The following is a 22,593-nucleotide window of genomic DNA, read 5'->3' as shown; positions in this document are numbered from 1 at the left end:
GGCATTATCTTTAGTGACATATTAAGAAGCAGAACTGAATACATCCAATTTATTGAAACAGAAACTTTGCAACTTAAAGAAAATCACTTAAAGGAATCAGATATGAATAACAGGAAGTATTAACCGCAAAAAATTGGTGATTACAAGGTGCTCTGAACAGGAACTGCCTTTTTTTAGGGGCTGCAACATGTCATGGTGCTTTCAGCACTGCTTAACATTGTTGTACCTTTTCCATACATGCAGCTGATCATTTAAAGGAAAACGGCAAAGCATTATTTATATTTTTAAAATGCAATTGTTTGTAGGCCACTTGAAGTCTGGCTGATTACAGCCAGCATTTTGGCACCAATTGCAAACGTCTTCCCTTCAGGTAAACTTTATCTTAAAGGCCTGTTTGTCTCCTGAAGTTTCCCTTTCAAAACACTCATTCATCTCTTCCACATAAAAAGTGTAATGAGTGCACACACTGAATGTATTTTTAAAAAGGTTTTTAAAACCTTAAAATTCAGATCCAAGCCTGTCTCCTTAAGGAATGAAGCAACAAAATTGGATTCAGCTGAATTAACTTAAAACCAGCAGAAAATGATAAATTCATCTTAGTCTCACTATGATATGACAAAAGGATAAACCATAAAGGGGATTTGTATTCTCAGAAGGTGTTTATTTTAACTAATTTGTATCATGTCCCAGAGGTGGAGCTCTGACACTCTTGGCAGATCAAGAGGTTTAATATTTCAAATCCCTCTCAGCACAGGGGAAAGCAGATGATGTTAATGGATGGTACTTGTCTGAAGGCAGTAACAGATGTTTCTGTAGGAAATCGAGTGGAAACTCTCACCAGCAGGATTATTGACTAGTTTTCATTCTATGCTACATTAAAGCTGCTGAAATGGTCATGCAATACATCTTCATAGATAATCTGATTCAGAAAGTTTTTTTTCAAGTATTAGTGTCAGTGCTGGCACCAGCACCTGGACAGATTCTCATCTTATCTTTATGCCCCTGTCTTCACTGTAGGGCATTTGGTTTCCTTGAGTTTAGTGGAAATTTGACTTCTAACTTAAAACCTAGCAGGCACATCTTGTATTGGTGAGGCTGGACTAATATTAATACAAGAGACCTCTTTCCAGCTCTGTTAAAGTCAATTCCATTTCCAACAGTGTAAAATACTCTGCATGTACTTTGGCATTGCTCGGGCACAGTTTATAAAATTTATGTCAATACTTCTTTCAGTTACAGCTATCTTAGAAACCATTAGGGGCATTCTGGTTTAGGTCTTAAAAAACCTGCAAATTCTGTGTTTTAATGTTTCATCCATCAAAATGACACAACCATGCTGAGTGATTGACTTACTTGGCCGATCCTCTCTTCTGAAGGCCACACATCTGCAGTGATTACATCAAGGTTTTGCTACAGTCCACCCTTTTCTTGGGACAGTATCATTTCAGCAGCTATTAGATCACTCTCAGCCACTAACCTGGACTTCTAGTGGTGCTAGCTATAACCTTAGAAGTGTTTTCATTTGTTTCCCCCTTTCCAGGTGGTGACTGCAAACCTGTAGCTTGGGCCTCCTCTAGTTCTGTATTAGCAGCTCTTCTGAAACTAACCAAGAATCATTTTTGCAAGAGAAGATTTTGGATGCCAAGCTGCCTGCAATATTGTTGCAGATGGTCTGTTGTGCTTGCTGAAGTACAAATGACTCAAACAGCCCCTTCATACTGAATGAACTGATAAAAGCAATTGAGCTCATGATCAATTTCTAGGCTTGATCCCTACATGCTGTCTGAAAACATCTCACTGTGGTGGAGGACTTGCCTAGATCCTCTTTTGTGGACCATCTTTCACCCTGGCAGTAATCACATCAGATGAAGATGGATTTATAGGAACTTTGTAAAACTTATCTTTTTGGGTTAGAGGTATCTAATGTTAGGACTTCATTTGAAAATAGCCTCAAGAGGTTTCTGGGTGATATTTTTCTACTAACATTTGCTAGCTGTCTCTGGGTACTTACTCAGGAGAGAATGACTGTATAGAGGAGACACTGGGCTTCTCCTTTGCAAAGGAGTCCTTGATAATCTTCAAGCAGTTTCAGGCATGTTGTTAATTTTGCTTTCTGCACATCCTGGCCTCATCCCTATAGTAACCACAGAGCTTTGCTCAGGAGTGCTGGCCTCTCCTCAGTGGTCTTTGTCTTTCCTCCTAGGGAACAGTTTCAATGTGTCAGAAGAGTTCCAGTTCCTTAGAACTGTGTCTGGCCAAGAACCTGACCAAGTTGGTCTGTAGTATTTCTGTCATTAAAAGCCTGCTTCTTTCCCTCCCTAAAAAAAAAGTCATCTGTGAAGAGTAACAAAGGATTAATTGTGAAGACTTGGGACTTGGCAGAAATGCCTATAAATGAAGTGATTTTTTTGGAAGCTATGTGGCCTGTCTTACAGATCAAAAAATAAGGCAAAGTATTTCAGTGTGTATCAGTGGTTTAATTTATTTGACTGCCACTTCCCTTCCTCTTCTCTTGGGGAGGAGGGGGGCACTCCGGAGATTGGAATTTTAATTGCTTGACCACAGTTTCTAATTAGTGGTGCACCAAAAGGGCATGGATCATTAAATAGCATTGAATATAAGGTTCTCTGAGGTTAAGCTATAGCATCAAAATGGATGACTTTGGGCAATTCTGAAAGTTACAGTCTAACCAGTAAACTGAGCTATCATAATGAAACCATTCAAATTTTTTCTCACTACTTACTGAGAAATTAATTTCTGTTTGCAAAGTATATCCTGTTGGTCCTAAAGAATGTAGCTTTTTTATAAAAATAACTATTTAGCATTTGTATATATGTTATAGATAGGTATCTATTCTGAAGGCATATATATACATGCCTGTAGAATAGTTAAACATAACTCAGTTGTTATATAATGACATGCTTATTTAATTTTCCTAGATCTTGTACTGTTCTAATCCACTAAGTAGTTTCATTGGCAATATATAATAACAGTGTTTTCTACAGCCACTTCCTTTTTCCCAATCAGTACCTGGATTTGTGCTACTTCATCCAAGGGAAATCTAGTTCGAGTGTAATGGTCAGAGAACAGAATATGATTCACATTATTGCTATAATGTCTAATAGTCTGTATCACATTTTTTCTGGTTTTAAAACTTGATGATGGAAGTGAATTGTATAACTTCAGTTATCCATTAACATTGCTGCATTAAAGATTCTCAGATAATGCAGTCTGGAATAGGAATATGCTAATAATACACACTGGTATCAACTTGTTTTTTCTCTAGGTGGATTAAGAACAGGTTAATGGACAGTCCTGCAAAATACAATCTGCATTTTGGGGTGCAACACCATAAATTGTTGTGTGTGTAGTAGGATTACTGGAGTGTTGGTATAAAACAGTGTTCTTCAGGATTTGCATCCAGAGTTGAGGAAAATAGGAAATAGTTGCTCATAAAATTTACGAATCATCTGAATAACATGTGTCTTATTTCAGCTAAAATCATAACCAGGACTTTGGGTATGGATGTGTAATTATGGATTTTGATGGGACAAATGGAACACAGTGACTCTGAAATGTAAATAATTACAAAGTATATATATAAGTGGACCAGTTTTGCCACCTGTTCCACTCCCATATTTCATTTGGGTATTTATTTATTTGTATCCATTTGTGGGCTTTTAAAATGTGAAACACATTTGAATATGCAAGAACCATAGTCTGGTTTGTAAAACCCAGCAGAATTCAGCAATGAATCTAGAGAGCTGTATTTAGTGTGAAGTAGGAAGTAAACAGTAAAATCTAGTAAAATCTATTTTTATGGGCATAAAACCCATATTCACCTTTTTCTTCTTTTTTTTTTTACTTCTGTAGGATTTTGTAGGAAACTGGTCTTCAGCAGTTTACCAATATATTAATGAGTCTTCATTCAGCTAAGTTTCTTTCCTGTTAAGAGTTAGTAGAAACTAGAGGTCTGGGAGTTCAGAAGTTTTCTAGAGTTATCACAGGACATTTTTTTTCTCAAGGTGATTTTCTTGGCTTTTGCTGTGTTTGAGACTTCATTTGTGGAAAGAAGGTTGTGTTTCTGCTCTCTCCTTCTGCTTCTGCTTCCTGTAGCAGAGGAGTTTCTGAGCCTGTGCAGCTGCCTGCCATGAATACACTGGTGCACAGCATGGAAACTTGGCTTCTTGGCACGTGGAAGGGATGGGTCTTCTGTCTCTGTCTCCAGTTTATTAAACTCACATTTTTTGTTCCTGCTTAGGTTTAGAGCCAGATTTTTCACTTCTGCTTCCTTCCTCCTCCTGCACTTCTCTCCTTTCCTTAATTAAAAGATGCTCAGGTTGAATGCATACTGCTTCAGATGGAAAAGGATGAAAATAGCACAGATGAAATAGCTGCAGTGTTGAGACCTGGACCTTTATTTAGCATTACATCTGCTGGCATGTCATTGCAATGGAGTTCAAAAGCTGACTGGATTACTTTTCTTGATTGATAACCTCTAATTTTGAAGGGGACAAAAATTTTTGCAGCCATTTTTTGGTTTTTTTAACAGTTTCAGCTGTCTCTCCATTTCAGTTAATGATGAATTCATATTTGTTCAGTGAAAACAGGAATAGATTCACCCCATTTGTATGTTTTCAGTCACTGTTTTCCAAAGGCTATAAGCACCTGCAAAAACCAGTATCTATGGCACTGGCTAAAACTGCTCATAGTCAACAATTTTAAAAATCAGGTAATTTATGGAGTGCCCAAGGATAAACACTGGTTTTGAGAGTTTGGTGGCACAGCTTATTAGATAAGGGACTCAAGGTAGGTGTCTACCAAAAGAACAAATATCAATCTCAACATACTTTTTCCTTAAATTAGTTTCTGGAAGCCTACTGGAATCTCATGCCAGCCATTCCCATTTCAAAAACATCTCAGAATAGAATTGGGCAAAGAAATCAAAACAGCAGTGTTGAGTAGGAACAGCATGTCTGGTTAAATCACAAATGACCTCTCTCACAGTGGAATATGCTGTAAAATGCCTAAACCAGAAGTCCTTAATGTTGAGGCTAACAGTTTGAGGTTTTTTTAAAAAAGAACAGTGAGCATGGCAAGATGTGCATGGGGTGTCCTTAGAGGAAAGATGGCAATAAAATTCTCACAGAGCCTGGGCTCCTAGTTTTACACAGCTACTTCTCTTAATAAAGCTGTCATGAAGTGCCTTGAAAATAGTGCTGCTGAAGTTGCTGACTTTATCTTTGATTTTTATAGAAACACTATTGTTGTTCTTCACTCCTTCTGATTACTTCTCTTGCTTTCACTTTGACCTTAAAACTTTAGTCTACCTGGCTTTTTGTTATTCAGTCATTTGCAGTCTCTTCAGCCAAACTGACATATGTGATCTGCACAGTTTTCCTTGAAATTATCTCTTACAACATTCCAATAACCTCCCAAATAGTTCACGGTGCTCCTGCCCCTACGCGATAATTTGTCTCGTTGCTCTTTGAGTTGTAGTTGTATCAAGCGGCAGCAGCCAGTTTGGCTGTATACATTGATATATATGTTTAACCCACGGTGCTTAAATGTGAGGCCTTTTCTTGGTTGAGCTCTGTCAGGTTTGTGAAGATGAAGGGGAATGTAGCTGGCAATTTGCCAAGCACATGAAAAAGTAAAAGTTATTTTGAACTGTCAGAAGAATTAAAGAACAGGGAAAATGTTGTAATATTTGCCTTCATAAAGAGGAGAATACGAGGTATGTAACGCAAAACAGATACTGATTTTTTGTATACATTAAGAATAATTTGGAAATCCTACATTGACCTGTGCTATCCATACTGGAAGGAAAAGCACTGGGGGAGGCTTGAGAAGACACCTGATACCTACACTCTTATGAAGACTTAAACTCAATTTTATTTCTCCATGAGAAGGTTTAAGAGTTGAATTGGTTTTTGTTTACTCCATATATAGCTGCACAAGTAGATCAGATAAAACTGTTTCCCAGCAAGCGAAATAGCTGTTAAGATCAGTGGTGGGACAGTGACAAGCATGAATCAGAAAGCAAGATGTGAGTTTGCAGCACTGGGAGTATCGCTGGAAGATTTCAGATAATAATAGTTTCACTGTCACTTGGTTGAACATCTCTCTTAACCTTCCCTTTTACCTCAGCCAGCCCATGGCTTCTGTACATAGGCAAACTGCTGTGTGAGGGCTTACAGCCTGTTAAGCAAAGGTCAGATGGCTCTCCCTGGCTTTACACCAGCCACATGTTCTTATTTCTCCTATTCTGGTTCTTTCTCTCTTATTGTACTCATAGCACTACACTAAGGTGGGCTGCAATCAGGCTTCCATTTTCTCTCTTTGCACAGCTTCCCAACCCCCCACCCTCCAGCCTGCAGGGTTGGTACTGGTTGAAAGAACTCACATGGGATTCAACTGCTGAATATCCTTTTATTTATTATGTTCCTTTTTCCCTTTTTTTTATTCATAGTGAATACATGAGAGAAGCAACACCCTATGTGAAGAAAGGGCCTTCTCCTGTTTCAGAAAATTGGGTGGAGAGACGACAGCCTCCCCCAGAGTCCCCTCCCCGCCTTCGGGCTGTGCCCTACCCCCCCCCCACTATCCCCCCGGCGCGCCCGAGACCCGCCGAGCCGCCGCGCCGGCAGCTTTCCGCTGCCCATCGCCACAGAGACAAGAAGACGACATTCCACTCAGGATGTGCTATGTGAACCCGCCAACTTGCACCATCTCAGACCCGCCGAAAAACAGGTGAATGAAAGGATTGCTTCCGGGTGGGATTCTTGCCCTTACACGTTTGAATTGGTTGTTGGCCTTTTCAGCACTGTGAGTGGCGAGCTGGTGATGGGCTCCGACAGCACCAGTGAGGGCCAAGTTTGGGAAGGGTGGGTGGTGGTGTCTGAGCTGTGTGGTGCTGGGTTTGGTACTCAGCTACATGGGGGTTAGAGACTCATCAGGTTTTGGGTTGTGCTAAAGAAACTCTTCAGTGTGGTAATCCAATGTTTTTTATCTAGAAATAGAAAACTTGCAGATGTTCGTTTTTAATCCTGATTAAGTGTCTGCTTTTGAAGGAAAGACAACGTAGAATCACAGAATGTCAGGGATTGGAAGGGACCCTCTGAAGGTCATAGCATCCAACCAATCCTGCCAGAGCATTTTAGCATTTTCTTTTTTAGATTAATTATTATTTTAAAAGAATTGCCTGTTTTGTCATTCATTTCTGGGCATTAAAATCAAGAACAGAAAAAAAGTTCCCCACTTACAGGGCCTTAATTCGGAATTTCTGTGACTTCTTGGTTTTTTTCTCATAATGTTAAAAATAGGATGAGCTTTTACCAGCCCTTATTTATAACATATGTGGAACAGCTGCACTATACCAGCACAGTCCCCTCCTCTAACAGCTGCTGCTAAAAAGAAACCAGTCAAGTCAGTAATACAGACTGATTCTTCCATCCAAAATAATTGTTTGGGTTTTTTTTTTTTTCTGCAGTGTTCTGGCTTGCCCAGGAGCTGGGTGTAATGCCTTTGATTTTCAGCATTTATATATAGGCAGTAATAGAATTATATTTTCATCTGTGCAGAGGGATAAGGAGGAGAAGGGAGAGCAGAAGGGTGCTTGGGGAGGATGGGTTCCCCTCTAATCTGTTGCATTGCAATTCAGAACTTTATGGTATTTGTGTAATTTTTCCTTCTTTCTTTCCTATAGTTGCCTGGCCTTCTTTTTAGGGTTCCCCAACCACCACACCTATGCTTCATGGTTTAGTATTGCTTTGATTTTCCCTCTCAACTAAGTGGTTACCAGGATAGTCAATGATAAGTGACTACTAAAGAAGTGCAATTGTCAAGCAGTAATTTCCCCCTAGCAGTCTTTCTCAAGTTGAAATCAAAGATAGTTATGAAATTAGCCTCTTTTTATTGACATACATCTGTATAGTTTATGATGTCAAGATCTGACAGCTGTATCACTAGCCCTGAGAGTTTGTCCTTCTCTCTGCCAGGAGTGTATTTTAAATATACCCAGGCATGTTGCAATTGTTTAACATGATCACAATGTAACCACTCTTACACGTGTTGGCTTCAATTTTTCAGCATTTTCCCCTTTTATTATTTTGTTTTGTGGTTGTGTTTTCTTGACAGTGTTGTAAATTTTCAGCCAATTGTCACTCTTCTGGTCCTCAGTTTTTTTTGAAGTCAAGGAGGACCAGTTCAATGGGCCCACACACTCATTGATCATGATGCTTCTGTCATGAAACTGACATTTTTGAAGCATGCTACAAAAACGTGTGTTCTTAGGTGTTACTTGGAAGTAATGCGTGGGAGAGTCAAATTGCTCATTATCACGGTTTTCATTTTGTGTTGCTGTCAGTTCCTGTGGAAATAGTGACTTCTGATATTTACTGCAGTCCAACACAAGTCAGCGTACAGCCTGAACAGAGATTTTCCATCCAAGCACACAGAGCCTCACTATTGTTCTACGCTGCAATATAATATAGCATCCCCATGGATTAGTATCTTTAGCTGTTTCAAGGTTTTTAAACAATTTTTATAATGAAACTGATATTTTTCAGGAGAAATGCTATTCCAAAGCAGCAACACAAGAGAGTAATCTGATTTCATGAAAAATAATTTAATCTTTGTTTACAACAGAGCCCAAACCATGTCCTTACATGCTTATGATACTTCCTGTTTCATAACCCAGTGACCTGACATACATAGATCTTGTAACTGATGGTGTCACTTTGCTGGACTGGCTTTAGAAACACATTGCTGTCAGGCCTGCCAAAGCATATGTTGGCCATAAAAGGCTCCTTTGGACTATAGCTGAGCTAGTTTCATACTAATACCAAGCATGGACATAGGAAGCATGAGCTTTCCACTGCAGATATTTCTCTGGTGGCAGGTGGAGTTCATGTCAAATCAGGGGTTGTGGAACCACTCTGTACTTGTTTTGATGTTCAGCATGATAAGATCCCTGTGTTAAAGGATCAGAAGGAAATAGATGTTGTTGGCACTGAAGTGTCCTCCAGGTCTTAGAAATCTGGGATGAAATGTAGTTCAATGAGCATGGAGGAAGTTATATGTATAGTTTTCCCACCAAATGCTATAGCCCTGCAGAAAACGTCTGCCTCTCCTTGAACACTGGCTTTAGTTAAGAGATATCTGTGTCTAGAATCATGAGAATTGGCTGGGTTGGAAGGAACCTCAGAGATCATCGAGTCCAACCCTTTTACCACCGTTGCGGTTGCTAGACCATGGCACTGAGTGCCACATCCAATTCTTTTTAAATATCTCCAGGGATGGAGAATCCACTACTTCCCTGGGCAGCCCATTCCATGCCGGATCACTCTCTCTGTAAGAAATTCTTTCTAATATCTAACCTAAACTTCCCCTGGTACACTTAAGACCATGCCCTCTTTGTCTTGTTGAAAGTCATCTGGAAAAAGAGACCAACCCCCACCTGGCTACAACCTCCTTTCAGGTAGTTGTAGAGAGCGATGAGGTCTCCCCTGAGCCGCCTCTTCTTTAGGCTGAACAACCCCAGCTCTCTCAGGCCTCTCCTCATAGGGTCTGTGCTCGAGTCCTTCACCAGCCTGGTTGTCCTCCTTTGGACCTGCTCCAGGACCTCGATATCCTTCCTGAACTGAGGGGCCCAGAACTGGACACAGTACTCGAGGTGTGGCCTCACCAGGGCTGAGTACAGGGGCAGAATCACTCCTTGGACCTGCTGGCCAACGCTGTTTCCGGAATACAGGCCAGGATGCCATTGGCCTTTTTGGGCCACCTGGGCACACTGCCTGGCTCATGTTCAGCTTCCTGTCAATCCAGACTCCCAGGTCCCTTTCTGCCTGGCTGCTCTCAGCCACTCTGTCCCCAGCCTGTAGCGCTGCATGGGGTTGTTGTGGCCAAAGTGCAGGACCCAGCACTTGGCCATGTTAAACCTCATCCCATTGGAATCAGCCTAACTCTCCAGTCTGTCCAGGTCCCTCTGCAGGCAGGTCCCCTCCTGCCTTCCAGTTGATCGACACTCCCCCCCAGCTTAGTGTCACCTGCGAATTTGCTGATGATGGACTCAATCCCCTCATCTAGATCATCAATGAAGATATTGAACAGAACTGGGCCCAACACTGATTCCCTGGGGGACACCACTAGTGACTGGCTGCCAACTGGATTGCAGCCCCATTCAGCACCACTCTCTGGGCCCGGCCCTCCAGCCAGTTCTTAACCCAGCACAGGGTGCCTCTTGTCCAAGCCGCGGGCTGATAGTTTTTTCAGGAGGATGCTGTGGGAGACGGTGTCAAAGGCCTTGCTGAAGTCCAGGTAGACCCACATCCACCAGCCCTTCCCCTCATCCACCAGTTGGGTCACCTGATCATAAAAGGAGATCAGGTTGGTCAGGCATGACCTGCCCTTCCTAAACCCATGCTGGCTGGGTCTGATCCCTTGCCCATCCTGCAGGTGCTGAATCCTGCAGGTGTCTTCTCTCAGGTTGTTTGGTGAATCTGTTATTTCAATGCAGGAGTGAAGTTTGGTGCTTTTAGAGCCAGCTGTCCTCAGATGTCTTCTTCACCTAACTAATTCTGTGGGCTTCCTCTGAAGGATGTTGGAAATTGTCTTCTCTGATACCTGATTAAGATACTAAGGAGAAGATCCTTAAGACAAACCAATGCCAAACTTAGTTTAAATAGTACAAACATTACACAACAGAAAAAAGATGCAGAACAACTTAGTGGCATCTACGTCATTCTCCTCAAGACACAGGACATTTTTATATTTTATGCTGGAAGAAACTAGGCTAAAATAATTGCTACTCAAATCTGTGTTTTTAATGAAAAGTGTCCTTGGTGGCAGTAATAAAAAGTTAATGTCAGTCCATCACAGAGGAGCATCCCTTCCCTGTAAAGAGGCATGTGGGAATGGTCACAGCTAGTAATACCAATAAGCAGTAAGTCTTACTGCAGTAATAAAAAGCTTTTAAAACAGCTTCTGGTGATGATATTAAAGAATAGGAGAAAGAAAGAAGAAAGAAAGAAAGAAAGAAAGAAAGAAAGAAAGAAAGAAAGAAAGAAAGAAAGAAAGAAAGAAAGAAAGAAAGAAGAAAGAAAGAAAGAAAGAAAGAAAGAAAGAAAGAAAGAAAGAAAGAAAGAAAGAAAGAAAGAAAAAGAAAGAAAGAAAGAAAGAAAGAAAGAAAGAAAGAAAGAAAGAGAAAGAAAGAAAGAAGAAAGAAAGAAAGAAGACAAGAAAGAAAGAAAGAAAGGAAAAAGAAAGAAAGAAAGAAAGAAGAAGAAAGAAGAAAGAAAGAAAGAAAGAAAGAAAGAAAGAAAGAAAGAAAAAGAAAGAAAGAAAGAAAGAAAGAAAGAAAGAAAGAAAGAAAGAAGAAAGAAAAAGAAAGAAAGAAAGAAAGAACGAAAGAAAGAAAGAAAGAAAGAAAGAAAGAAAGAAAGAAAGAAAGAAAGAAAGAAAAGAAAGAAAGAAAGAAAGAAAGAAAGAAAGAAAGAAAGAAGAGAAGAGAAAGAAAGAAAAGAAAGAAAGAAAGAAGAAAGAAAGAAAGAAGAAAGAAAGAAAGAAAGAAAGAAAGAAAGAAGAAAAGAAAGAAAGAAAGAAAGAAAGAAAAGAAAGAAAGAAAGAAAAGAAAAGAAAGAAAGAAAGAAAGAAAGAAAAGAAAGAAGAAAGAAAAGAAAGAAAGAAAGAAAGAAAGAAAGAAAGAAAGAAAGAAAGAAAGAAAGAAAGAAAGAAAGAAAAAGAAAGAAGAAGAAAGAAAGAAAGAAAGAAAGAAAAGAAAGAAGAAAGAAGAAAGAAGAAAGAAAGAAAGAAAGAAAGAAAAGAAAGAAAGAAGAAAGAAAGAAAGAAAGAAGAAAGAAAGAAAGAAAGAAAGAGAAAGAAAGAAAGAAAGAAGAAAGAAAAAGAAAGAAAGAAAGAAGAAAGAAAGAAAGAAAGAAAGAAAGAAAGAAAGAAAGAAAGAAGAAAGAAAGCAAAGAAGAGAAGAAAGAAAGAAAGAAAGAAAGAAAGAAAAAAAGAAAGAAAGAAAAAAAGAAAGAAAGAAAGAAAGAAAGAAGAAAGAAAAAGAAGAAAGAAGAAAGAAAGAAGAAAGAAAGAAAGAAAGAGAAAGAAAGAAAGAAAGAAGAAAGAAGAAAGAAAGAAAAGAAGAAAGAAAGAAAGAAAGAAAGAAAGAAAGAAAGAAAGAAAGAAAGAAAGAAAGAAAAGAAAGAAAGAAGAAAGAAAGAAAGAAAGAAAGAAAAAAGAAAGAAAGAAAGAAAGAAAAGAAAGAAAGAAAGAAAGAAAGAAAGAAAGAAAGAAGAAAGAAAGAAGAAAGAAAGAAAGAAAGAAGAAAGAAAGAAAGAAAGAAAGAAAGAAAGAAAGAAGAAAGAAAGAAGAAAGAAAAAAGAAAGAAAGAAGAAAGAAAGAAAGAAAGAAGAAAAGAAAGAAAGAAAGAAAAAAGAAAGAAAGAAAAGAAAGAAAGAAGAAAGAAAGAAAGAAAGAAAGAAAGAAAGAAAGAAAGAAAAAGAAAGAAGAGAAAGAAAGAAAGAAAGAAAGAAAGAAAGAAAGAAAGAAGAAAGAAAGAAAGAAGAAAGAAAGAAGAAAGAAAAAGAAAGAAAGAAGAAGAAAAAAGAAAGAAAGAAAGAAAGAAAGAAAGAAAGAAAGAAAGAAAGAAAGAAAGAAAGAAAGAAGAAAGAAGAAAGAAAGAAAGAAAGAAAGAAAGAAAGAAAGAAAGAAAGAAGAAAGAAAGAAAGAAAGAAAGAAAGAAGAAAGAAAGAAAGAAAGAAGAAAGAAAAAGAAAGAAAGAAAGAAAGAAGAAAGAAAGAAAGAAAGAAAGAAAGAAAGAAAAGAATAGGTGCCTGAGGTGAAATTTTTCTGTTGGTGCTTTTGCCGTCTTGGAACATAATGCAAAGGCACTTCTGCACCCAACACACAGGAGAGATTCCTCATTCCCTGGAGGAAAAAGGCTGTGCTGCATGCAGTGAAAAGGTTTTCACACCTGCTTTAGAAATCACTCTAAAGTCCTGCTTGCACCTACTTCAGCCAAACCTAGGAGGAGTGAGCCTGATCCAGCACAAATCACATTTTTCTCATAGCAGGGGACCAGAGCAGTGTGGTGCTTACAGGGAACTGCAGCAGGGATCTGGTCTTAAGGATTGAGTTATCTATTGGCAGGATTTGCTTGCTGGTGGGAAAGGTTTGCTTGGGTTTTGAAGCTGTGGCAGCACTGCAGCAAGTAAAGGAGCAGTTTGTATCGAACACTCTGAGGACACACAGAGAACCAGATAAGGAACTTTCATTATCTGTTGTTCATTTAGGGGCTGAACTGAAAATTACGATCAGAAGGTGAAATTGAGCAGATAGGTTTTAAAGGTGGGAGAGGAACTGACTCTTATCCACTCAATCTGGGCACTGTACACTGAGCTGCATCTGGGAATTACCTGAGCTTCCTGGGATGGCAGAAAGGTACAAGACAGAATGAGACCTGTTTATTCCAAAGGCAGTTACAGGCTTAAGTGGTCTCATTATTTTGATTAATTTTTTTTTCTTTTGCTTTGGGAAGTACCAATTAATTGAAAGATTAACTGCAAGATTTGCAAAGCTGTCTCTCCCAAAACTGGTTCCTTTTGCACACATTCTTAAAAAAAAATGTAAAAATTCTTCCATTATTTAATAACATGTCAGTAAGGCACAGTAACAGGGTCAGTGCAATTTAACATTTTTAATTGTAATGGGTGTACAAGCATGTAATTTATGTAAGCATAAAATATTCCTGCGTGGTTCTGTAATGGCATTTCAAAATCTTAAATAAGAAACTTCTTAAAGTAAAATCTGAGTTTCAACCAGATTTAATATGACATAGTAAAAAATAGTCCTTGTGTCAAAAATTAATGCTGATAACAAGTTAGGAGAAAAACATGAAGATGAAATAAATAGAAAAGTAAAATAAGTAAAAGTCAGGGATCTGTGACACTTCTATAGTACAGTACTGTACAAAAAATTGACTAATTGATTTTCTGAATGTTTATGTTTATTTACAGAGGTTGTGGCTGGAGTTCTAGTAGAAACTCCATGTCTTTTCAGTAAAACTCTAGAAAATATGGTCACATGTATTTTGAGACATGCCAGCACTCTCACTTTCTCTGCTGGCACAGAGCACAAGTATTTTTCTATAAAAGACTTACTTTTTTACAAGACTTGATATGTTCAGACTGGACATTGGGAAGCATTGCTTTACCAAGGGAATGTTCAAACAGTGAAACAAGCTTCCTAGGTGGCTGATGCCTCAAGCCTGTCAATGTTTAAGGGGCATTTTGGACAGTGCCCTTAACAATATGCTCCAACATGATCAGCCCTGAAGTGGTCAGGCAGTTGGACCAGATGATCATTGTAGGTCCCTTACAATGGAAATATTCAGTTCTGCTCTGTTCTATACTATGCTGTAGAAGAAATTAAAGTCATTTATCTCCTGCACCTCTTCATGCTCATGCAGGTATAATCCAAGGGGGGTGGCCAAGGGGCAGGGAGGTAAATATTAGGCAGTGGAGAAGAGTCTGGATGTCTTGTTGATGGAAGTGTGGCCTCCTGGCTCCTGCCTCCACCCTGCCTGTTTCTTGCTTGGTAAACAGGATCATGCTTTGATGTTCAAAGGCACCAGCAGCCACTGGTGTACAAAACAAAGGCTGAATTCTCCTTGCAGAGCAGCCTGGTTTTTTTTTCCCCTGACAGGAGAGCCGATTCCCTGAGTCACATACCTGCTGTAGGGCTTGCAGAGGGCAGGGCACTGCTGCAGAGAGTGACCATGGCACTGAGAAGGACTGATGGCTGCTCTGGTAGAGCATAGGTCCTGTTTATTTTTTATTAGTCTCTTCCCTCTTAAGAGGTAGTTTGATAAAACTAAGCCCAGTCAACAATATTGCTGGTAGAATCACAGATGGGCTGAGATGCTGGGCAGAGGCTGAGCCCTGGACCCATCACTAAGGAAGTGATGCAGCATTTCCATCGCTGTGCTGGTACTGCTGCAGCACTGTGGAACTGTGTCAGCCCTTGGAGGACACCAGAGGTTCTGCGGAACTTCCTAGAGAGGTAGAAATCTTCCCTTTCTAATGGACAGTACAGATTTATCAGGACTGTGGTTCAGGAAAGTTGGGTCTCTTTTCTGCTACCATTCTTTGCAGCTGAGCAGAAGAAAGCAAAAGGACTTACGTCTGCATCAGAGACAGAGCAAGTTCTCCATCCCTGGATGTTTTTAAAAAGGGACTGGATGTGGCACTCAGTGCCATGGTCTGGTAACCACAGTGGCAGTGGCTTAAAGGTTGGACTTGATGATCTTAAAGGTCCTTTCCAACCAGGATGACTCTGTGATTTTGTGATTCTGTGAAAGTTACAGATACTATAATGGGCACAGTACCAGTATAAAAAATCACCTTCCACACATCCCCAAGGAATTTGTGCCATATTGCTTGTGCTGTTATTGAACTGCTCTCTGGTTGTAAATGAAATTTCTGTGAAATGAAGAGACTGTATTTAATTTGCAGTGTTGTGGTGACCTACAGCTTGAAATCCTTGGATGAAAGGCATATAACACTTAATTATCATTACTGGTACAGACATGTTTTACTATTTGAATACCAATAAGTCCTTTGAAGAAGTCATTGAGCCTGCTAAAGCCCTGATTTATATCAAGAATTTTTGTTTTGGGTTTTGTTTTTTGTCCCCTCGTGGGCTCTGTTTGTTATCTGTTTAGATTACTGTTAAACTAGGGAAGAAATCAACAGTCCAACATTACAGTAAAACAACTTGAACAGATGCAAAGAACAAAAATGTCAGTAATCAGAATGAAACTCTGGTTTCCTCTCTTCCTTAAACCACCACGTTGTGCTGTGTGCAGTCAGATGGAAAGATGATTTACCACTGTGGAGCCCTCAACATCCTTGCCCACAAATGGTCATGAATTTAAGATCAAAGCAAATGAGTTTTTAACCTTAGCTCCTAACTATTTTACTATTACACATCCAAATTCTCCTTTTGTGTAAAGTTGGAAGTTTCTTGTTGTGTTCTTGTTTATTTATAGTACTGTAACTGCTAATCTGCCAACAAAATCTACCCTTTACTTGAAGGGATGAACATGTAGGTGGCACTTGATATTTATCTATTGTTTTCTCTTTTCAAGCTGGAGGAAGTTTATTAAGCTAAAAAGGCATTTGCAGCATCCCCTTCAATACCCTGAGGATAGGAGAAAGAAGAATAAGTGTTGTGGGGGAGAGGAATGTAGGGATGGATGAATGGCTGGGCAATGAGGGAGACCTCTTCCTCCTTGCTACATTAACATGTCCTCTCTAATAGTTGCATGGCTGTGGGAACTTCCTTGGTAGGTAGGGTCAGTGCATTCAGGGCTAGGGTTGATAGATGAGAGACACATAAGATTGCATTTCTTCTCTTATAACAGAATTTTGGGGCAAATTATTAATTTCTAGAATAAATAACTGGTTCAGACAGGGCTATCTGACAGTCCTCTCTCATCTACATCATCTTCTTTGGGCAGCTCTGAGATTGCTGGTGTTTTTTGGAAGCTGCAGTCATCTCTCTTCATAAGTGATGGTTTTCCACTCCTGTGGGAGCTGGAGCTCTGAAGCCTATAGGCAGGAAAGGTGATTTTATTTTTTTTTCTTCATTATTAGGAATAGTTATTTTCCATCATTTGTGAAAATCCTCACCTGCCAAAAAGGTTGTCAGTTTTGCTGTGGGTCATATGATCTTATATCTTAGCCTGTATTTCTTCTCAGCCTTCTTGGAGGGTCACTGAGATCAGACACCTTTATAGGACTGTCCCTGCTGTAGAGAGGAATGTTTTGGTCTCTTTTGAATTAAATCACCATCTAAGCTTCTGGGGAAAAAATCCAAATCCAGACAACCTGAAGATCATTTTCTGCATAGCAGCCTCAAGGGTATTCATTTACTCAAACACAACAACAAAATATGTTGAACTTTGGATGTTCGTTTACTTTTATTTACTTTTAATTTTTGCTGTGTTAAATCACTTTAAAATAGCTTTCTATTGTCCCAAGGACCTGCATCAGTTTAAGAAATGGATTGCTCCGGGAATGTGCCAGGATTTGGGGACATGGTGAAAATCCCTGAGTTTTCCCATGGGGTGTTTGAGATACCAGTGTAGAACTGGGTAATTATGACATGACTGGCCTTCACTCTGTGCAGGTCCTGGTGAATCTGGGACTAATCATGTCTCACTTTCTTGAAAAACAAATTACATCTTTTCCCTAGACTCAATGACATGGGGCCAGACAGGTGAAGTCCTGGTGTTCCTTCCCATCTCCAGCACAAATTGAATAGGAATTAGCAAACCTCCTACACGTGCTACTCCAAAAAAGTGTCTGTACATGCATGCAGATACGTGAGTGTGAATAAAATTTTGTGCATCTCTGTGTCTATGTGTGAAGGGAACCAAGTGTGACCTGACAGGAATAAAGCCTGTCATGGTGAGTGGGTGGCAAGGAAGGATGTGTGTGGTGTGGAGGTGGCGGTAACCAAGGACAGCAGAACACTTTCATTTTTAATCTACAAACTTTTAAACAAAGTGGTTTGTTTTTTTCTTTTCTGTGAAAATATTTAAATAATGATTTAGTGGATTAAAATAAGATTTGTAAGTGGGTTTTTGCTTTGTATTTTGGTGTGGGTTTTTTTCAGCCACTTGAAAAAAAGAGGGAGGTCTGCAAAGGTCAGATAACTTAGATTTGAACGTTTTCGGGAAAAAAAAAACCCCAGAAAAATCAAAGCACTGAAGAGATGGACAAAGAAATGCTCCAAGACACTTGTAGCAGATAAAAAGGGAAGGGAAAGCAGGAGAGCAGTGTGAGTGCTACAGGACAGGAAAAAGGAGGGCAAAGAGCTAGTGATGCTTTATGTGTGTCTCTATGTAAAGATATGTAAGTGCTGACATCCAAGCTGCTGCTAAATAATGCTGCAGAACAATTTTGACACTAAATGAAGTTGATATGCAAATGTTTCAGTTTCCTGCTATGCTACTCATCCCCATGGTCTTTGTGTTATGGTGTGCTGGCAGTGTTAACCTCAAGACCCTCTTTCTGCCTTTCTGTGCTTAGAGCTTGGCTTTCCCTCACTTATCACAGAATTATTCAGTTGGAAAAGACCTTTAAGATCATTGAGTCCAACCATTAACCTAATTCAACTGAGTCCTGTGCTAAACCATTTCCCTAAATACCACCTCTACACATCTTTTAAACACCTCCTGGAACAGTAATTCAACCATTTTCCCTGGGCAGCCTGTTCCAATGATAACTCTTTCAGTGATGAAGTTTCTTCTAATACCCAAACTAAACCTCCCCTGGTGCAACTTGAGACCATTTCCTCTTGTTCTATCACTTGTTAATAGGGAGAAGAGACCAATTCCCACATCTCTACCACCTCCTATCAGGCTGTTGTAGACAACAATAAGGTCTCCCCCTCAGGCTCCTTTTTTTCCAGACTCAACAATCCCAGTTCCCTGCCTTGGACTTTTTCTCTAGACCCTTCACCAGCTTTGTTCCTCTTCTCTGAACTTTTTCCAGCACCTCAATGTCTTTATGGGGGGCCCCAAACTGAACATACTATTTGAAGTGTGGCCTCACCAGTGCTAAGTACAGGGGCATGATCACTTCCCTAGTCCTGCTGGCTACAGTATTTCAGATATAGGCCAGGATGTTCTTTGCCTTCTTGGCCACCTGGGCACACTGCTGGCTCATTTTCAGCCACCTGTCAATCAACACCCCCAGGTCCTTTTCTGCTGGGCAGCTTTCCAGCCACTCTTCCCCAGGCCTGCAGCATTGCACGGGGTTGTTGTGACCGAAGTGAGGGACCCAGTTCTTGCCCCTATTGAACCTCATACAGTATTGCCTCAGCCCATCAGTCCAGCCTGTCCAGGTCCTTCTGTAGAGCCTTCCTACACTCAGGCAGAGCAACGCTCCATCCCAACTTGATGTCATCTGCATACTTACTGTGGATGCACTTGATCCCCTTGTATAGATCATCCTCAGCGGATCCACAAATTGGATTTCAGTCTTATACTCTGGTCTGGCCTGATCTGCCATTAATCAATCAACAAGATTTTCAGATGGCTCATTCAAAGCTGTTCCTTCATGCACCTTTTATAGTCACCTGTATGGCTGCAAAGTGCAAATTACAGCCACGTTATGAGCCCCAGGTGCTGGGCTGCCATCATACATAAAGAAGGCTGGACTGTGTATTTTTGGGTTACCAATATTCGGCGCTAAAACCAGAATATAAAATAAAATTTAGGAAAAAGATAAGGGGTCTTTTGGGCAATGCAGGGAAAGTGATAGAATGTTTCCTAGCATCCATAGATTTATTAAATATTAAATTACTTATGTAGTTGTTCTGGGTAGAGAAGGCTGTGTGTAATGTTCTCTGCAGATCGCTCAGCATTAGCACACAGTTGTGTCAGAAAGGACATTAGAGAGCCAAGTCCTTTCCATACTTCCATGTGGTGCAACTCTGCTGAGTTCCCTTTTATTAAGGCCCAGCTGGCAGCAAATAGACATGAAATCAACTGTGATAGTTCATTAGTGATATAAACACCCTTTGTTTGGACATCGGGCTAGTCCAGCTCCCAAGAGACAAGTATTTACATCATTTTTACCACTGTAAATTGAAAGCAAGCAGGTAGGTTTTAATACAGCATGTACCCTTGTGATGGTGAGGGGACTGAGAGACACTCACATAGTAAAATTCCACTTGATTACCACTTGCTTGGCAAAATTGCTTTCAACTCCATTTAGGAGCATCAAATGAAGATGCTTCTTCACTGCATGATGCAGAACTCATTGAGAGCCTAGCAGTCTCTCTGTGCAATGTTTTCCTTTCAGATTAAACCCAAAGTTCCCATAGCTTAATCTTAATGTATTTTATTCCTGGTTTATCTCCTGATGCTGCATGTAGAACTGCAGAAGAACCTTAGGAGGGTTTTTGACTTCTTTTATAACAAAACCTACAACTATTTAACTATAATCTCTGATTTTGCTCTTCTTAATTCGTCTTCTGCTGGAAAGGCTCCTGTGTTTGCACCCCAAGAAATCGTCAGAATTATTTATCATGGTTTCATGTGCAGACAGTGATTGAGGAGATGGAGCAAGCAATTTGGGCCTTGATCTCTTTTTAAATTTGCAGAGGCAGAGTGTTTTGCTCCTGGCTTTGCCGGTGCAAAATCAAAGCAGCATGATGGACTTGAATGAGTCTGGCTCCAGTTCACCATGAACTTCAAGGGATTTTCTCCACACTTTAGTCAGTCATTGAATACATAATATGACCCAGGAAAAGGCTCAAAGAGTAAAACAGTGAATGATTTGGTCCTGGGCCAGTACTGGTGGGAGAAGTGCACTTAAGAGATTTGATAAAAGCTATTTCTTAGATAATGAAAACTTCTATAGAATTCTAGCCTTATCAAATGTGGAATGAGTATGGTCTATCAAACATTTTAGTTCAACTTCTTCTGATTTTCTGTAAAGCATAATCTCTAAAAGATGCAGCAAGGGAGGGAGTTTTAGCCTCTTAGGTGCAAGGTTATGGCATTTGTAGATGCTTGGTTCTTGTCTCACCCCCATGCTCTTTGGGTGGAGAAGGGAATGCTGGAAATACTCCTTGACTCTGAGGGACTCTTTGAGAATGGGAGAGAAAATTACTTTTATTGTAAGGCTTGCCAAATGATCTCTGAGAAAATGTGATATCATTCATATGCCTTGCCAAGCTGGAGAGATGCCGTGCATCTTGGCAGCCATCGAGAGCTAACATATAATTCCTTTGGGTTGGTATGGGCTTTATCAGAAATGGCTCCATATGCAGTATTTACATAACTGTGGTGGAGTGTGAGAATAAACACAGCTGTGGCATTGCCCTAAATATTTCAGTTCAGTGGGGAATTAAGGGAACTTTATCACTGAAATGCAGATAAACAGAAGTCAGTAAGCAGTGGTCATTTTAGCCAAGGAACAAATCAAAGCTACAATGGCTGGACTGCTGGAAGCATTTAAGTGTTTTAGTGTTGGAGTTTACTAAGGTCACTGGTATTTATTGCTTTTCAAAAAATATGGAAATGCTGTCACTCAGTTGTTATACAAAAAGTAGTATACAAAAATGGACTTGTGACTCAGAACAGTGTAGGCTGATAAGCAGAAAAATGAAAAGTTTATAGGGATGCAGCACTTTCTGTGTCTGATTTTAGTTGGACCCCATGGGTTTCTGGGAAAGTTATAAGTTTCTGTTAATATACCTATCCCAACTGACTGTGGGTGGGTCCCATACCTAGCATTTTGCCCAGGAACCACTCTTCCAGATTGATTCCTCGAGCTGGACCAGTTCCGTGCATGAGGGTTCAGTTCCAGGGCTGTCAAAGCAGTGTTTATTCCCATTTTGAACACACTTTTGAGAACAGTAGCACGTATTGTCCAGTCTTCCTGTTACTCAGCTCAGGGAAATGGATAGACTTTCTGCAGTGGTTAGTAAATCACCATCAACATTTGATGGCTAACAAGCAGTCCTCAAATTAACCCCATTAGAAGTCACTGCAGGATGATATTTTAAGAGTATTTTTGCAGCGTGGCTCAGTGTGTATGTGTGCATAGGTATATTAGAATACATACATCTATGTCTCAGTAGAATGTGTATGTAATAGAATATGCATAATTTAGAATCACTTAAACAGATTTGTGAAGAACTTTCTAAACATTCGTTATTTTAGGGGATAGAACTCATAGAAATAAATACTTAAATACCCACCATCAAGGGAAATACATTTCAATCTAGGCCCAAGTAGCAAAATACTTGTATGTTAATCTATTTGATTTAAGTAAGAATTTAAACTTTCCTCAAATTGGAGGGAAGTAACTTGTCATTTGGAAGCTCATTCAGTTATACTCCTTTATTTCCAGACAGTGCTGAGCTCCAGAAGCTTCACTGTGGAAACATATTACTGTGTTGGCTCAGCACTTTCTGAAAAATCAACCCAGATCTTAAACTAACCAAACAGTGATTTAGGACCCTGAACTGTTCATCTGCTGAGTCTGGAAAATCATGACCTTTTCTATCTTTAGAGCAGTGTTTACTTGGAGACCTCCCCTTCCCAAAATGGGCAAACACGAGAGCAGCAGTCCTCAGTCTCACAGCCCCAGAGAGCTCTTCAGATCAAGTCACTCTCTGTTCTGGATTCTGCTCTGCTTTAACCGATTAATTAAAACCTCTTAATTGTTAGTTAAGCTCCAAATAGCAGGATTTTGTAATTGCATAACAAATATTTGCATTACAGTACTGTCTTGAACCTCAACCTGAATAAATTCCACTGATCTAATTACTTTTCTGGTAGAGAAAGGAGTCATTGTGTGTCCCGGAGATCAGGCAGCCATACATAGGATAGAAGTATGTGCTTAGGCTCAGATCCCAGGTTGAATTTGCCTGGGCAGTGTTCAGGGATAGTCACTGTATGTGTATAATTGAAAAGCACAAATGTTATACAGAATTGAATGATGAGTAATGACCAGTGATTGGTTTTATTGTCACTAGATAAAGCAGGCTGTTACTTAATGGGTTATT

At 39.7% G+C, this 22,593-nt stretch overlaps 2 protein-coding genes across 2 annotated transcripts in view; both read left to right on the top strand.

Annotated features, from left to right (window-relative positions):
* Positions 1–6,595, top strand: part of LOC115597856 (beta-1-syntrophin-like) — a 55,379-nt gene extending 48,784 nt beyond the window's left edge. Inside the window, exon 2 of the mRNA XM_030445125.1 lies at positions 6,473–6,595. Within this exon, the coding sequence (XP_030300985.1) occupies positions 6,473–6,483 (11 nt within the window). The 3' untranslated portion in view covers positions 6,484–6,595. The remainder of the gene's footprint in view (positions 1–6,472) is intronic.
* A 30-nt stretch (positions 6,596–6,625) lies between these two features.
* Positions 6,626–22,593, top strand: part of SNTB1 (syntrophin beta 1) — a 57,057-nt gene continuing 41,089 nt past the window's right edge. Inside the window, exon 1 of the mRNA XM_030445124.1 lies at positions 6,626–6,753. Coding sequence (XP_030300984.1) covers positions 6,701–6,753 — 53 coding nt within the window. The 5' untranslated portion in view covers positions 6,626–6,700. The remainder of the gene's footprint in view (positions 6,754–22,593) is intronic.

Source organism: Calypte anna, chromosome 2 (genome assembly GCF_003957555.1).
Source record: "Calypte anna isolate BGI_N300 chromosome 2, bCalAnn1_v1.p, whole genome shotgun sequence".
NCBI lineage: Eukaryota > Metazoa > Chordata > Aves > Apodiformes > Trochilidae > Calypte > Calypte anna.
The sequence above is the reverse complement of the archived record's forward strand: the minus strand, read 5'-3'. Positions and strand labels throughout refer to the sequence as shown.